Genomic DNA, 18,366 nt, shown 5'->3' on the forward strand with positions numbered 1-18,366 from the left:
TGCTATATACTCCCAGTTCGCAAGTCCTGCACACACTTAACTTTTGGATGAGTACAGCTTTCAGCATCCATGTGATTGTAACTGAGAAAGCATATAGCATCTCTGCAAGCATCCTAGAACACCAGAAGTATTGTAAAATATTCCCAACTAAACTAGACCCATGGTGACAACAGACCTGTGTCTTGGCACCTGGGCTGCCAAACAGCTGGAAACTGTCAAGGAGGAGGGTGTGATTTGTAGAAGAGAAGCAGCAATTGGGAGGAGAGCCTGACAGCCCTACTTTAAACCCCCATCTCAGCCTCACCAGCCACCTAAAGCTGACATTCTGGATGCATGTTTGCCTTGTGGGGGAAAGCAGCTTAGCATGAGGAAACTTGCAGACACGGACAGGTTAAATATCCCACTCCTGGTACTTTTGCCAGTTTGGTGAAACCCCAATTATATTTTTAGCCCCTGTGCTGATGGTGAGATGCCTTGGTGTTCTGCTGTGACCGGTCTGCAAAATGGCTTTTACAAAGTCATTTGTAATCATTCTGACTTAAGACCCTTGGCTGGAGAATCTGTGGAGGTGCCCTATTGCTCATCTTATTATCAGTTTCTGTTTGTCCTATTGCTACAGATCTTTTCAGTTTCTGCAGCCTGTGGACATGAACAACATTCTTAGAGGTACCAGACCAGAGACACCACAGGACCAGCAGCTCCCTCTTGGTGCCAGCAGTCATGGGCCTGGTTGCCAGACTCCCTGGTTCAAGAACCCACTGGCGCTTTAGATGGCTCCTCTCTAAATTTAGGGAGGCACATTTATGACATTGAACAAAGAACAGCGGCTCTTACTCAACAGTGGAACAGAAAGACAGTTGCAGTGCTGCTGCTTACTTCACACTTCCAACTGCTGTGGACTTCCGACTCGCTGACTGGTGTTAAACAAGCGTGGAGTGACAGGGCATCGTTATACCAGATCTGCTGCAGCCCCAAGACCTGGAATGGTGCTTTGCTCTCTCCTCTTGCTCCCAGGCAGGGTACCTGTCATTGCATTTGAAAAGATGACTTGGATTAACTGATCATGAGCCTAACTTGAGTTGGGTCAAAGTAGAACAGAAACTCTGCAGAATGGCCTGGGAGTCTTTTGCTCCAGCTGGGGTCTGACCAGTCATCATCCTCCCTGTAAAAGCCATGTTCTGCCAGCCGGATAATTATTATAATTATTAGACTCTGCAGCAGTACTGTAGTGGCAAATTCAGAAGCACAGGGTCCATTCACGATAGCCACAGTCATGACCCTTCTCACAACCAAACCCACAAACAACCAGGTCCCCTTCTAAGATTATACAATAATCTTACACAGTAAGAATAATCAGGGATGCATTGCAATGATCAATGCAGATCTCCATGTGCTGCCTTCCAGCTAGGTCTATTGTTTTCTGTGTACGTGCATGCGGAAATCATTTGGGGTACTCCTATATCTTCTTTCAGAGTGACTTAAGTTGTTTTTTCCTTGAAGTTCTATTGTGTGTAACAGAAATTGCACACCAGTCTCTTCAAACTGAAGCTCCTTGTGTTCCCAGTGCTTTGGAGCATGCAGAACAACTCCACCTCGGTACTCTTCCCACACACCCTCTCCAGAGTGACCCTGGGAGCCAATCCTCAGTGGCTGACTCATCTATCTTTCACTCTGATTGGCTTCCATCAGCACAAAAGGTGAGAAGACTTCTCAGTGGTTGAAAAGCTCCCCTTTCCTGCTGTTTGGGCAGCTCTAGAATGCTGGAGACAAGTGACTCTGCAGCAGAAATAGTAATGGGTCTTCAACACCCCCACTATGACCCTGGACCACAACACCTCTGCTCTACACTGTACAAAGCAAAACACAGAACAGAAGCAGGGGAAGGTAATATTCTAATCACTCCGCTCTCATGCCTGTGCACATTCATCTTACTGCAAGGATCCTGAACCTCATGCATTACCCCACTTTCAGCGAGCTCACTTTTGGCCGCTCCACACAGTGGCTTGGGAGATCCCTAATAGCCCTCTCTGCGTAACATGACCCAAGAGAGCCCTGTCCCAGACACCATTAATCCAGGCCTCCATTTAGAGGCTCTGATTTAGCTTTCCTTTATTTGTAATCATTTTGAATGTTTGAAATTTGTTTCTTTAACTGTTTTTAGTGATGATTTAATAGTCCCCCCCCCCCGTAAGCTGCATTAAAGCTGGGGGGGGCATTTGTACATTTTAAATGAATAATATAATAATATTACAATGGGCGCTTGGCCTCAGCAGTTTTAATAACAACCTCTTCTTAACCTCTTTTACCTGCTGTACTGGCCACCCTTTTTATTCTTTTTATTGTTAAATAACTGAGGGTTACTTAAAGCAGAACCACTGAAATTAACGGACATGATGAACTCAGCACCATTAGTTTCAAAGGGTGTACTCTGAGCAAAAGTCAGTTGAATACAGCCCAACAGTGCTAGATTGTATTCAGCTAACTTTTACTCAGAGTAGACCCATTTAAATGAATGGCTGAGACTAACTTAGGTTAGCTGAATACAACCCACTCCTTTTTAATTAGTGTTAAATCTGCCAGACTTGTTTTGCCCTTTTAAATTATAAGCTGCCCTGAGCGCTGCAAATGCAGTAGAGAAGGGTGGGATAAACATCTTACCAAATAGATAAACAAGTTAAATAACTATACGAGAAGCACATTTGACAGCTAAAAATTACAGGGTTCTGTCACGGCTATGTGCTTTATCATTGCTTCCAACGTTTGCATTTTGGGTAGCTCTGCAACAGAGAGCAAGCCTGTAACTCGCTCTTAAGTTTCCTAGGATGAGATGAGAACAGAGAGTCCTTATCGACTGCCATGTTCTCTCCTGCAGCAACACAGTACATTGCCCTTATTGATGATAATAGGGTCAATAACCTCAGTTGAAAATCAATGCTAAGTGATTACGCTATTATGAAGAGCTGGTGCGTGGCTTTTCCCTTTTCCCAAGGAGGCTTCCTATTCCCCAAGTAATGTGCATTAATAGTTGTAAGCTTGTCACGTCACCTTCCACTTTGAATGAGAAAATAGTTTTTCAGGGGATGCTGTCTTGGGCAATAGAAGGAGGATGTTCCACTTATGCCACAGCCACACACATTTAAAGCCCTATGATGCCACTTCAACAGACAGGACAAGGAAGCTGGTCTTTCTTTCCTAGAACAATAGCTTCCCCCAAAGAATCTTGGGAACTGTGGTTTTTAAAGGGTGATGAGTGAGAGTTTCTTGGGACGGACACACACACACACACACACACACACTATTCCTCTCCCAAGGCTACAAGTGGTTTAGCAATCAATTCCTCTCCCCAGGAAACTCTGGATCTGACAGCTATAGCACTGACAGTTCACTGATTAACCCTTTACAAGCAATTTCACGCAAAGCCTAATTAAAAACACAGATTGAATGACCTTCTTCGCTCTGACTACATATTTTAATAGAAACCAAATCTTGACACTAGGCAAAAAAGAACAGAAGAGGAAAAACTCCACTCCATTCTAACCCATCACATTTAATTATCTTTGGCTCGTTTCCTCCCCTTGATTTCTTCTCTCCCCCCTCCCCTTTCTTCTACGTGACTTGGAAACTAAGAACCAGATTCAGCCTATTGACTTTGGAAGCAGCCAGAGAGGATTGGAAGCCTTGCTTTGCATAAGCTGAGCCATTGCTGTCATGGGTGGAAGATGGAAGAAAGGCAGATTTGGAGGATGATATATTTCCTTGAGAGATGCAGGCTGCGAGGGGAAAGGAGCCTTGCCTCTGTCCTGATCAACTGCAAGCACTGCTGGAAGGCTGCATCAGGAGGACAGGAAAGAAGGGGTAATCAGACAACCCAGCATGCCAGTGTACCTTTTGTTGCCTGCTCAAAAGGTGACATGAACAGCTGGGCCTGCGGCAGTGGGTAAATGGGGAGGAACACCATCCAGCAACTTTAGGGAATGGTCATAGCTCAGTGGGAGATCAGCTGCCTTACATGCAGAAGGTCCCTGGTTCAGTTCCCAGCATCTGCAAGTAGGGCTAGAAATGCTCCTCCTCTGAAACCCTGGGGAGCTGCTGCCAGTCAGTGTGGACAATACTGAACTCAGTGGGCCAGCGGTCTGACTTGGCATAATATAGTTTTCTATGCTAACACAAGGGGCACCACCCAGATAAAGCTAAGCACATTTCTGTCGCATCAATATGGACAGAAGAGATGTGCAGAGCGCCTTGCACAAGTCTTTCCTGTTCAGCCCCGGTGCTTTCTGAAGTGGGACCCAGTTGTGTGCACCGTTGATGAATGTGAATTAATTTCTGTACAAAATGTGTATGCAGCTTTTATGGCATGTTTTGTTCTTATGTAATGCACCACTTTGATACTGTTTATATGAAACAGTATATACATTGGTGTAATCAATAAATAAAGTCTATGCCTACTCAGAAGAAAGTGTCGCTGCATTCAATGGGACTAAAGCCCTAGTAAAGTGGTTCTGTTGGCAGTTTGGGAGCAACTCAACTTGCATGAAGAGGAGTTTGCATGAAGTTAAGACAGGCAAAGTGAGTAACATTCAGATTCCCAAACTATCCCTGTACCTTTATCACCATGCTGACTTCTCTATCTATCTCTTTGTTGTTTAGACTGATACATCTTAGGCTGCATCCTCATTAAAACCTTCTCCTCACACTTCTCTTTCAGACCTCAAGATGAGTGGTCATTTCTGAACTATCCTCTGAGAGAACAAAAGAGCAAGCACAACTGCCTTGTTCTTCTCTAGACTAGTTAAGACTAGAACCCTTTCCTATATTTCTTACAATAATTATTTCCTTACCTACGAGCATCTTCTGCGTGTGACTGCAACAGGTAAAGTCTTCTTTTTCTAACCAGATTCACAAGCCAAACACTGCAGATTTTGTATAATAAAGGGCTTCAACAGGTGATCGAGCCAGTTATCCCAATAGATTTAGAATTGCAGGCTTAATGCAGCAACTTTCTATGCATGCCTACCTGCTGGAAGTAAGTCCCACTAAAATCAGTGGGGACTGTCTTCTGAGTAGACATGTATAAGATTTTCAGGTTAAGTTTCCCACTGAAATTGACTGAGCAGAAAAAGTGCTTAACTTTGGCTGAATCATGCTCGAGCAGTCAAATGCATTTAAATTATTAAGTCATTTTAAACATTGATTTTTTTCAAATGAAATTTTAAAAAATAAATAAACACTGCCAAGCTTTGGTCAATTATTCTGGTGCCTTTCAGACCACTGACCAGAACACTGAAAGCAGGAGTAAGCATTTTGCTTATTATTGAGAAATAGGATAGAATTCATTACCTGCCCCTCACCAGCAGATTGAGGGCCGGTTAAAACCATTTAAAATTAAAAACAGTTAAAACATATTATAATCACATGAACAAGGTGGGTCTTGAAAATGCACATCAGGAATACTCAAGGAGAAGGGAGTCCAAGATGGGTGGGAGTTTCTTAAAGGTGAAATACTGAAGGCACAAAAGCAGACTATAGCAGAAAAGTGGGAGACATCTAAAGAAACTGTGTGGCTGCATAAAGAGTTTATGGATAAGCTGAGTTTTAAGAAGGGCATGTATAAGATATGGAAGGAAAAGGATATTATGAAGGAGGAGTATACACAAGTAGCCAATAGTTGCAGGAAGAGAGTTGGGCAGGACAAAGTTCAGAATGAGAGGCTAAAAATAATTGTAAAAGGTATCTTCAGCTATGTTTGAAGCAAGAGGAAGAACAAGCAAGTAGTAGGTCCTTTGCGTAGGGAAGACGGAGAAATGCTATTGGGTGACAGAGAGAAGGCAGAACTGCTCAACACCTACTTGCCTCTGTCTTCATCCAAAAGGAACTTGATGATAACAGAACAAATGTTGCAAGGTGGGAACTGCAGCCCAAGATAGGGAAAGAGGTGGCTACTTTAAATGAATTCAAATCTTGAGGGCCTGATGACCTGCACCCAAGGGTACTAAAGGAGCTTGTGGTTGTAATCTCAGAGCCTCTGTCTATAATTTTTGGAGAACAAGTGAGGCCCCTGAAGACTGGAGGCAGGCAGATGCTGTCCCCATCTGATTGGGTGGCCATCTGTAATGGGGCACCCCATAGCCGCCTTTGACTGGACTTAACCATCGAGGGATCCTTTACTTTTACCATTTATTTTGGTTGAAATTCCTGCATTGCAGGGGGTTGGATTAGATGACCCTCTGAGTCTCTTCTAAGTCTACAATTCTATGATTTTATTACCTCGTGTCAAAGCCCAGGGTAATGAGATGCATCTTTAGTATTTGCCAAAAGTTGCACAGGTTGATCTTATCTTATGCAGCTTTTACAAACACGATCGCAGCTTTACACGTATCGTCAAAACTTAAGAATGCAAATAAAGGGGGGCAGGACAGCAGGAAAAACCCCATAGAAGGACCGCCCAAGATTTCATAGGATCCCCCCCCCCCACTTAAAAAGTGCTTTCCGTGTCATGTTTTCCAGCCATGGAAGGAACATTTTAAGCCTTGCTTACGGGACTCTGGGAAGGTTACACAAGGCTTCTGGAATCATAGAATTGTAGAGTTGGAAGGGACCCCAGGAGTCATCTAGCCCAACCCCCTGCAATGTTGGAATCTTTTGCCTACTGTGGGGCTCGGACCCATGGAATTAAGATCCTTGTGCTCTTACCAGCTGAGCTATCCTGCTGTCCTAAGGCCCTTCAAAGTTCCCGCAAGATCCATTATGGCTAGTAGCGACTTTTTGATTTATTAGAAATCTCACATATCTGCACTGCAGCTTTATATCTCCCTTTTCATCTGGCTAAGAGATTGTCCTGCAAAGATGCCTGCCTCCAGTTTGCAACACTTCCTAGAAGCTATTTGTTCCACTCACCAGAGACAGGAGCCAGGTCACAACTGCAGGGTAGATGCTAGCTGCTGCCAAGGTGGTTCCGGGAAAGAAGCTGGTCTGCTGGCAGCAAGGGGCAACCTGTCCACAGCTAGATAACCAAATGGTCATGAGCAGCATCTCTCTTTTGGCGCCTTTTGGGGTGGGCAGTGTGTTGACAGGGGCAAGGTAGGAGGCCTCCTGTTAAAAGAGAGCGGGGATATCAAACTCAAACAACAATTGCACCATACCTGTAAAGCACTCTGATAACTACTCTAGACAGTCGGTTTCCCACAAAGAATTATGAGAGCTGTAGTCTGTTAAAAATGCTAAGAGTTGATAGGAGAGCCCTAGCTTCTCTCCCAAAGCTACAATTCCCAAAATTTCCTGTGAAGAGGGAGTGACCGTTAAACCACTCTTGGAAGTGTTGCTTTGGGAGGGGAATTCTTCAAGGACTAGATGGGTCATTGGCCTGATCCAGCAAGCTCTTCTTATGTTCTCTGTAGAAAATGTGAGGAAATAAATCAAACTTTCTGGTGAAAGAATACAAAAGGTGGACTTAAAGGACTGCCATTTTGGCTTTGGGATACAGAACAGTTAAGATTTGGAGAGGTTTCTAGAAAATTGCTTATGGACAAGTCAAAGTGTATCCTTCGCGGTTATTTTCACCCCAGCTTTGGTCATGCCAACTTAGCAGGCAATCACTGACGAGTGGCAAATTACTGACTGCAGACATCTGCCAAATGATACATCTGCTGCACACTTCTAAATGGGAACTGACTTCTCTCGGCAGTTTAGCAGTTCCGGAGAAATCCTCCGGCAGCCAGCGGCTCCCTTTGCCTTTCTGGTGAGATGTCTCCACCTTTGCACACTCCATGGGAGACATGTGTGAAAACAAGAGGGCACAGAAAATGCATTGGGTGACTGAGTTTTGGGCTGGTCACAGAAACAGCTGGAACTTAATGCAAGTCTCAAGTCTCAAAGCACTTATTTGATTGAGTAGATAGTAGTAGCAGCAGTAGCAGCACTGTTATTATTAAAATGTATATGCCACACTTTGTCAAAAGTCCACAGGGCAATCTAGAACATAGAAGATAATAAACAATATATATCAATACATAACTTTATATTCATACCAAAAAATGAAAGCTATTATATAAATACAAGTCATAAAAATAAGCAATACATCTTAATAGATAATACATAATAGTACAATCCAGCACTTCAGAGTGGCCCTGATTCAATCCACTGTGATCCCAGGACCCAAATAAATTCAGAGGCCTTGCACATTACAGTGGCACCTTGGTTCTCAAACTTAATCCGTTCCGGAAGTCTGTTCCAAAACCAAAGTGTTCCAAAACCAAGGCACGCTTTCCCATAGAAAGTAATGCAAAACAGATTAATCCGTTCCAAACTTTTAAAAACAACCCCTAAAACAGCAATTTAACATGAATTTTACTATCCAACAAGACCATTGATCCATAAAATGAAAGCAATAATCAATGTACTGTACTATAAAATAAATAAAACAGTATTGTAGATGATAATAATTATTTTTTTACAAATCTCACCTGCACTGATGATAGTCATTGTTTGGATGGGGGGCTTTTATCTATTTCTGCAGTCACACAATCAATCAATAAATCAATCAATCAGTAGCTGAACTGGGATCCACACAGTCACAAAAACAAATTAACTGAAAAAACCTCAAAACAAAAAAAGCAAAATAAATAGCAAAAGTATAAGCTCCAAATATCACCTTAGAACACTGCAATCGGAAATGGAAGGCTTGAATTACAATGGGGGGACGCAAATTAGCAGCGCAACAGGAAACACAGGGGGACTCAAAATGGAGTACGTTCAACTTCCGAAAAATGTTCAAAAACCAGAACACCTGCTTCCGGTTTTGCAGTGTTCAGGTTCCAAGTTGTTTGTGAACTAAGCTGTTCGAAAACTGAGGTACCACTGTATTTAATTAGGGTTTAAAACCCCAATTAAATGTGTGATTAGATGGCCTGTAAGCATCTTCATTCCTCTCCTCTCCACTGAACTGCCCCCCCCCCCGATCACTCCAGATGGACCTAATCCAACCTGGGGTTGCCTCACCCCACTTCAGCTGAATCAACCCAAATTGACTCAATTCAATTCACGATCTAGGGCCAGTACACAGACCTGCTACAGAATTTCTAACAGTACATAATACATAATGAACATAATGAATGCATACTAAGCACATGTTCAGAAACGATAGCCACAGAGGCATCCTTTTGTATGTGTCCTTCCGAGGGTCATACAACAGCAGTTTATGTGAGGCTTCCTTCATTTTATCCTCACAACAACCCTGTGAAGCAGGTTAGTCAGAAAGGCAAGTCAACTTGCCCAAGGTTGCCTAGGGAGCTTCACAGCTAAGTGGGTGCAAGGCCACCAAGTGAACTGGAGACTCTGGCAGCAAGGCCACACTCTCACCCTGGACTACTGAGGGCAGTTCTAAGACAGAGCAGCATTGCTTTGGTAATGGCCAGAGATGTTACAGATGTTCTTCAGCCCATCACGATCAGATGGCCTGAGGAACCAATTCAGGCCTAGCTAGCCTTTTTACATAACTGCTGTTCCAGGCTTGGCTCCTCAGTTTGAGCCACTCACCACTGACGGAAGTTGCTGAAAATATCTTCCCTCTGCAGAACTTGACCACAGGCCCATCTTTGGCCATGCCATCTGCCTGTGATGCTCTGGATATTCTGGCCCACGGATCCCACAATAGCAGTTGGCTGAGGTCTGACAGAGGCGTCTCAGTCACCTACAGGAGATCTCTGGGAAATTTGCAGTAGATTGCCAAGGATTCTGACACCCAGCCGCTAGCAAAATTAGACTGCTTAGAGACTGCTGAAAGCTTGGGGTAACCAGGAGTGGGCTTTTATCCAGGAGGTGTTGGTGGATTTTGTGGTTCTAGTAAAACACAAAGCAGATCCCAGAAGCCTGAAGTGTGCCTTACTTGCTCCAGAAGAAGAGACAAACCTTACAACCCAGTCATCAGCACTGATTTATTTAGAGCATTTGTCCCCACTCTTCTGCCAAAAAGGGTCCCAGAGCAGCTTACACACAATCAATTAAAACAAGACAGTTCCTGCCTACAGGCTTACAATCTAAAAAAGTGTCACACAAGGGGAAAGGGACAAGGGAGGGGGCACCAATTCTCATGTAGTAGTTCTTATAATCATCAGCTGGCAAAGAAACAGCTCAGGGAAGGAGGTGCCTGAAGGAACCGGTCTGTTGGCGAAGTCTTTTGGCAATGAGCCCTGCTTCTCATCTCTCCCACTGAGGGATCCTGGTGGAATGGCTGCTGCCAGGTGACACTTGGGGAAGAGCAAGATTTGTTTGCACCAATGTTTTTGTCTGTAATATTGGCATACCAGCATGAATAACAAGTTGTTTCAGTGTGTGTGTGTGTGTGTGTGTGTGTGATGTGATATTGCCTGATCCGGCAATCAGCCAGTGGCTGGATCTTGCAGCGGTAATTTAACACCAGCCCATTTCTGGTCATGTGGTACAGCGGTTAGGGGAACATCCAGCAGGAAGGCTCCAGACTGTCAGTATTTTGTGGGGGGGTCAAGCGCCTTCTGGGAAATTTAGATGTGTGCAATTAAAGAGGGGATTCAAGCACTCTGTTGGCAACAGATCGTCTTTTTTAAAAGTAACAGGCTTTTGCGGTTAGGAAAGTGATAGGGAAAATGCATTGAAAAATGTGGAGGGAATGAATGATTAACAGAAAGATAGATAAGCACCATTCAAAGCAGGGTGAATGATTATTGCTGCATGATCTCCTTACAAACAAATAAAAACGAATGCTGTATAAAAGAGCAGTTCTAATGTAACCTGTGCCCGCACTTTGTGCAAGCAAATCAGGATGAATGTTCAGTAAGTAGGTTGTTAGGAGGAGCCCCTAGTTCTAAATTGCTAGTGTTCAGGATGGGACACAAAGCAGTGTGCTGCCCTGTCTGTCCGTTGCGCAAATTGGACTGGAAGTACCACCAACTCGACCCAGCTTCCTCTGCGTTCCTTATGCCCATGAACTCAGGAGTTAAGTCAGTCTCTCCAATGAGATGCAGCTAATTTTTATTACTGAATAAAAACATTTTGGAAATGTCAACTGTGTGTTTCTTTCCATTCTTTGGGGAAGGCTAAAATAATGACAATGCCATCTGTTCACAGATCCGAAGTTCCACATTAAGTTGTAAAATAAACCCTGGAACCTCGGTGACAATTGCTTTGTCACGGCAAAAAGAGTAATAATAATAATAATCCTTCATTCAACTGGCTGGACACAGTGTAATTAGAGAAAAAACTGGCCGTAAAGAAGTGGGCAATACTGACAGTAACGGTCTAAACGGTCTTTTGGTTAATGCACTTTACTATGGAATTTTGTATTCCGTAAAAGTAGCAAGTGCCTTCATATTAAGCATGGTGGGGTCACTGATCTGCAACATACGACTCCGTTAGGACAACACTGAGATTTCTGGATCTCAGCTGTGATGCATTTTGTTTTCAAATGGGCAATGGACCTCAAAGGGAAGTAATTGAAAAATGTAGGCAAAATATGGCTTCAGATATTTAAAATGCCAAAATAAGTGCTTAATTTGCTGAACTGTAGCTTCTTTCCTTATACTTTTGTGGCTGTGGGTGTACTGTACTGTGATCTCATAATAGAGCAGGGAAAAAAACCCAGATCAGCTGTTGGGTTCAAATTCTGCTCAATCTTCCACTTTCTAGTCCTTATGGTTGCAACAATATACTTAAGAATATAGGCAACACCAGGCGAAATCTTGAAAGGTGCTGAGTAAGAACTCTAGGAATAGGAAGGGGCGGCTACAATGCCTTGTGTATCTGCTTCCTCCATGTGCCATGACCACCAGAAACAGAAAAAATAAGCCAAATTGGGGTTTTAAAAAATTAAAATCATAATAATTTAAGCAAAATATGAACTTGCACAGATAGACATGGAGTTGTTCCTTCTCAGGCGCCCACAAACATGGCTGCCTATGATTGATACCTTTGTATGACAACATTGTTTTAAACTGTTTAAAATGTTGTGTTTCAATGTTGGGACCTGCCCTGGGACCTTGAAGTGAAGGGCAGGTAATACATACATACAGAAATAAATAATATTCAAGGAGAGGGAATTCCAAAGAATTAGGCGCCACAACACTAAAGACTCAATTCCTATATCATGCGTAACAGACCTTCTGATAAGGTGTTATCTACAGACGGGCCTCACCCGCTCAGCACAGTGATCGATGGGGTATATAAGGGGTGAGACGGTCTTTCCAGCATCCTACCCCAAGCTGTAGGGGGCTTTATATATCAGAACCAGCATCTTGAACTCCCCGGGGTTTCGCTGTGGGGAAACTTGCTTTACCCAGTGCCTCTCCTTTGTCAGCCTCTTCTGAAAGATTCCAGCGACGCAGTTGGATCAGCACATGGGGACCTCTGCTGGCCACCCAATCAATATGGACAAAAGTGTAGAGTGTAGTCTTTTTAAAGAAAATAAAGCTCACGGCAGCTTTCCCCTTAAGTCAAAGCAACAAGTACCATATATACTTGAGTATAAGCCTAGTTTTTCAGCACATTTTTTTGTGCTGAAAAAGCTGCCCTCGGCTTATACTCGAGTGAGGCGGGTGGTGGGGGTGGCAAGAAAGAAGCCCTTTCTCTCCGCTTGTGCCGCCACCCGCTCTCCCCAGTCAACCATTCCTTAAGAAGTGTACAAGAACGGCGGTTCTTTACTCTCCCCAGGCAGCAGTTCCATTCCTGAACTGCTCACATAAATGCAAACTTGGCAAAGGAAGAAGAGGAAGGAGCAGCCCAAAGGGTTGCTTTCGGGCTGCTCGTTCCTCCTCCTCCTCCACAGCCGCAAAGGTGAACCGGCTTATACTCGAGTCAATAAGCTTTCCCAGGTTTTTGTGGGAAAATTAGGTGCCTCGGTTTATATTCGGGTCGGCTTATACTCGGGTATATACGGTAGTTTGGGCTGTCAAACTCTATCAGGAATAGCTTCCATAAGAAAGCCAAAAGGTCATTTAAATCAACTCCGAGATGAAGCGAGGCTTAGAAGAGAATTCTTCATATTTTTATAAGGTCATAAAAAAAATCTAATTAGAGAAACAGAACTAAAAGGAGGTTGAACTGGGGAGAGCCTCAGGGGCTTCGTGTATTTCATTCTCATTATTTGGAAAACTGGCAAAGGCTCATCTGTGACAAAAGAGGTTAAGCTGAGCTCCTTCCTAGCATGACTAATCTCACATTGCCCTGGCCATTAAAAAAAAGTGCACCATGTTGATTCTTAGGTCCCAAATCCAGTAATAAAGCCATCCTGGCTCCCACCCAACATGTGGGAGTTTAAATCCAAATATTCCAGGATACCACAACACCAATGATTTACTCTTAAAGCAGGCTTACAACTTAGCTCAAGGAAGTGACTACCCCATTAAGAATTGTGCCTGTGTCATTTTGTGGCCTAGCAGAAAAATGGATGTTTTGAAAGGCTTTCCCGACACGCTCCCCAAAAGCAGTTCCTGGTGACCATGCAACTGTGTGTTTACGCGCCTGATTTAATTCATCTGTTAATTTATTTATTAAAAACCAACTCTGTGCGAGGTACCCTTAACCAGAATGAGTGTTGGAGCTCTGATTACCTCGCTGTCAAATTCCATTTTTATACACACAGCCGCAGAACTGAATCTGCACACAGATTAGCTCCCAATTTAGCTCGACCAGACCAAATTTAATTCACAGTTAACATTTTCGCAACGTCAAAAGGAACAGGAGCAGAGAAGGGATTCCACAAAAGAACAGAGAGGGCTCTGCCTCCCTATAGGCAGCGCAGAGGGGTGAGCTAAGGATAGAGAGAGCGCACAATGTCTAGATTTCCCTCCTGGCACTAAATGAGCCGAGACCATTAATGTAATTGCTAATGTACTTTTATTTTTATTTTTTTGAACAAGAAGAAGAGTGTTACTTTCTAAGCACCTTCGTTAGGCAGTGAAGGGCTTCTAAGCTCCTCCAGTGTAATTACCATTCAACTAATTTACTGAGATGTATTATGAACGACCTGCAAGATTACAGTATTCCAGGTCTAGGGGAGTCACTCCTAATCTACATGCTGGGCCACACCAGAATGACATAAAAGAACCACAAGGCAACCTTGAGAAATAAAGGAAAGAACTTAAGCCTCCCTTGGGAGCACAAAGCTCCTCCTCGGGGTAGAGGTTGCCTGCTCTCTTCCTGCATGATTCACTGCTCTGGCCTTGACACAACAGAGCATCAGCTTTTGCATGCAGCAGGTCATAGGTTCAATCCTCAACATCTCCAGATATGGCTGGGATAGTGCTCTTCCTGAAATCTTGGAATGCTGCTGCCAGTCAATGTAGACAATACTGAGCTAGATGGACCAATGGTCTGACTCTGTATAAGACAGATTCCCGTGTTCCTAAAAGGAGTAGTCCAAAGGCCAGCTGGACCAAACATTCCTCCCCACTTCTACTCTCGCAGGAACATTTTCCGCTTGCAAAAAGGGCGAGGGAAATTTTTCATCCATTTTCAAGTGGGTGGAGATAACAATAAAAATAATTTAATTTTAAAAATGGGAGGAAGTAATCACCATTTTGAGAAAATGTGGTAGGGAGTTCCAGTTTTGTTTTGAAAACACTCTATAAACACAGTGTGCTTGCCTAGTCTTCCTGGGGATTGGCAACTTCAGAGCCCCTCCTGCTGTCCCTTCTGATTGTTCTTTATCTTTAAATCAAACTAGGACCAAGCAGACCTTCAAATAAGAGGACTGTCATCTGTAAAGAAAGCCACATGGCCACCTTAACACTTCAGCCCAGGAATCATAGGAAGCTGCCTTATACTAATTCAGACCATTAGTCAATCTCGCTTAGTACTGTCTGCACTGACTGGCAGTGTCTCTCCAGGATTTTAGGCAGGATTATCTCCCAACTGTACCGTAGGAGCTTCTGTATGCAAAGCAGATGCTCTACCATTGAGACACAGCTCCATCCCTTAAGACTTAGTCTTTGGATTAATGCAAACAGCCCTGTGGTTGGTTTCTTATGTAGACAGACAAGTAGCCAGCAGGCAAAAGGTAAAAGATGGGGCTGAGAATGGACTGTATTTCAGAAACCAAATCAGGCAGATAAGGATGGATTGGGAGGGCAAGAAACAGAAGACCCAGTCACAGATGAGGCGAGGTGAACATTTTGTTAGGCTGCCCAAAACACATCCAGTAATCAACTTGAAAAAAAGTAGCACTGTGGAAATGTGGTGCCTCAAAATTTATTTATATTTCTCTTAGTCATGCTCCTTTCCAAAACTCTAAGGACACAGCTGCCAAATTATAACTGCTTTGGTTTCACATGTCAAAACAATTTAATTCTTCAATCTGTGCATGAATCAAAAAGAGGAAGGGAAGAATATTCCAATCTGAGACGCAGAAAGCTCGGCTGTCAGACCTGTCTTGAAAAGGACAGCTGCATGTGGACCAGCAATGCCACTGCCTCTTCCCTTTCTAAATGTTTTATTAGCAGATGTTTATGAAGAATAAGGAGCTGTCAGACAGAAGAGGCATGCGTGGATTGCAAGCTGCGTGGAGCTCTTCAGAACCTGCCACTGTGCTAACGGTGTATTGTGAAGTGAGCTGTAAGTGAAAGAGTTCTCTCTTTATTATTGATTTAGACAGAAGAATAGAATCTACTGATCAGATTTGCAGATGACACAAACCTGTGGAGGGCTGCTAAAATAAAAAACAAGACTCTGTAGATACGGTTGAATTTGAAATGATCTTGATAAATGACAGAACTGCAGAGAAAGGGAAAGTGAATGAAGACGGATGTAAAATATTAGAGAGTGTGAGAATGTAGACTCAACAGCTCATTCTTTTCTTCTCTTTGGGTCAGCAAGAGAACGGGCACTTTTTAGCCTGAACATGCAATGCTCCTACTTGGTTACAGCTGACATGCCCCTGGTCTAAAGAACAACTCGGACACCTAAAGGTGAAAGCTGACCCAAAGCAATGGCATGTTCCAAGATTCAGATGAAGTCCTGGCTGGCAAAGAGGAGTGAATGGCAGATCTAGAAGTCAGTGAGTGGGTAGCCTTCAACCGGTGGCTAGGGACCCTGTACTACGTAAGTTACAGCCTGATCCAAGGTGGATCATGACAGCAGCATTACCACCATGCAAATATTTGGTTTTTAAAAAATAAGAAAGGGATCCCTAAATGTGTGTTTACGTTAAAGGTTGGTCCTGAGTTTGAAAAGATGGGAGACTACTAGCCTAAACCATTTGATGAGTTGTCCTGCTAACTGTCCAAGGTGTCTCATTCTGCTCCAGAAACCTGCTCTTTAGAGCTGGAAGGGATATTGTAAGGCTACTGCTGGGGACAGGCCCACTGAAATTAATGAACCCAAGTTAGTCTTGCTCATTAATTTCAGTGGGTCTACTCTCAGTAGGACTAACATTGGATGCAACCCAAGATATAGAGAGCCCCAGGGCAGAATATTTGAGCAGCCAACTGAGATCTCACAATTTTAGTTTTGTACTTTATTGAAGCAACTGGTTACCATTTGTGAGCTGTCTGTAGTCCTGAAGATCATTACTTTGGCCTAGTCGTAAACCATGGGACAACTTCTGACAGCAGTGTGCATGTGTGTCACATAACTACAGGTAAATGATTCTCCAGAAAACAAACAAACCTGGAAAATGACCATGCTGTGAAGAAGTTTAGGCTTAGAACCCTGTTCCCTGATGTACTGATTTTATTATGAGCATGGAATTGTTTGTACAGAGGAACATTCAGTTATGAGAGCCCCCACCTTCTGTCTGAAGTGGTATAGACCAAACTATAGTTTACTGCCTCAATGAGAAATAGACCACAGCATTGTCTATTGGATACTTCTTGTATCTTGCTCTCTGATCAACATGCTCCTGGCCAAGCACATCCGAAGGACCACAGGTTGCTTTCTTCAAATTCTGTTTCATATACCCTTAAAGAGACCAATTTCTGTGGTCAAAAGGCGGTTTGATAAATCTCTTCCCTAAGTAAACTCTAGCGCAACACTTCTTGCCACTGTGCTGACAGAGTCTGACACGACCCACATTGGGAAAACTCTCCTCAGACTGGCAGTAGCATGCCCAAAGCTTTGGCTTTTAGTAAACCCAGCCAGAAGACAACCAGGGTTGGAAGGAAGCACAAGATCCCTTTGAGAAGAAGGCTGCTCTCTGGCTATTCTGTGCTACTGACCGTATGGAATAAGACGGGGGTCTGTTCTGCCATGGGCTGCTTTCCAGTGGTGGAGTGCTGAGGTTTTAAGTTTTCCAGCTGCTCCTTGAGCCTCTGTTTCCTGAGCTTCTCTTCTGCCTGCTTTTCTTTTTGGCTTTCTTCTGTCCTACAAAATGCAAGGAGAGGGACATCATGTTGCATTTTTATTCCACTTACATGGTGACCTTGCCACCTCCCACAACCACTTGGTTGGCTTCAAAAGAAGATGAAACAAATTCATAGAAAACAAAGCTATCAATGGCTACTAGCCATGATGACTATGTTTTACCTCCACTGTTAGAGGCCGTATGCCACTGAATGCCAGTTGCTGGGACTCACAAGTGAAGAGAGAGCTGCTGAACTCAGGTCCTGTGCTTTTGAGATTCCCATGGGCATCTGGCTGACCACTGTGAAAACCAGGATGTTGGAATACATGGGCCTTTGGTCTAATCCAGCTGGCTCATCCTATGTTCTTCCAGGGTCATACCTAGCCCTGACCTGGTGCCATACACTGTGTCCTCAAAGGGAAAGCCAGATACTCCGCCACTCGAGGGCCTCGAGGAACAGGCAGCATCTCTTGGAACCAAGGCTGAAAAGCTCCTTGAAGGGCCCTCCTAATCTCCGAATCATGTTTTGGATTTTGACCTTGATTTATTGAACACAGAAACAATCCTAATTTCACTTTCATTCAGCCCATCTCCTTTTTCTTATTTCCCAAGCTAGGCTTTCCTTAACTGCCCCCAATCCCTGTGTCCCTTATGCCACTGACTAGGGTACACTGCTTTTTACACATTAGACTAAACAACCATCATCTACTGTTCTGAGCTGGTGTTACTTGATTGTTAAAGCATCAGGCCCAAAGTACAGAGAGATGGTCCTTTATCTGCTGAGTGCTGCTTGTATGAAAATTGCTTATAATTGGAAGAATTCCCAGAATCCCCATACTGGACAACTGGCTAAATAAGGCATGGGACGCAGCTTGCATTGTCAAATAAACCAATATCATCAGAATTGAGAGAAGGCAGGCAGGATTATGACCGTTTTGCTGAAAAATCAATTAGCTTTATTCTCTGCTAGGGGAATAAGATATGTACAGGGAAATATGAACCCAGACTCATTGTTGTTATTTATTTATTAAATTTATATACTACCCATCCTAAGATCACAG

At 43.5% G+C, this 18,366-nt stretch overlaps 1 protein-coding gene across 2 annotated transcripts in view; it reads right to left on the minus strand.

The window, feature by feature from the left end:
- Positions 1–799: 799 nt before the first annotated feature.
- C13H16orf71 (chromosome 13 C16orf71 homolog) overlaps positions 800–18,366 on the minus strand; it is a 35,184-nt gene continuing 17,617 nt past the window's right edge. The window contains exons 9-11 of one of the 2 annotated variants that reach the window (XM_033167827.1): positions 17,181–17,325; positions 6,898–7,092; positions 804–1,023 (exon numbers count right to left, since the gene is read on the minus strand). In XM_033167827.1, the coding sequence (XP_033023718.1) occupies positions 835–1,023; positions 6,898–7,092; positions 17,181–17,325 (529 nt within the window). In that variant the 3' untranslated portion in view covers positions 804–834. Of the gene's footprint in view, positions 1,024–6,897; positions 7,093–17,180; positions 17,326–18,366 lie in introns of both variants that reach the window. The other variant, XM_033167828.1, reaches the window with a different exon arrangement.

The sequence above is a fragment of the Lacerta agilis genome, chromosome 13 (assembly GCF_009819535.1).
Source record: "Lacerta agilis isolate rLacAgi1 chromosome 13, rLacAgi1.pri, whole genome shotgun sequence".
NCBI classification, from domain to species: domain Eukaryota; kingdom Metazoa; phylum Chordata; class Lepidosauria; order Squamata; family Lacertidae; genus Lacerta; species Lacerta agilis.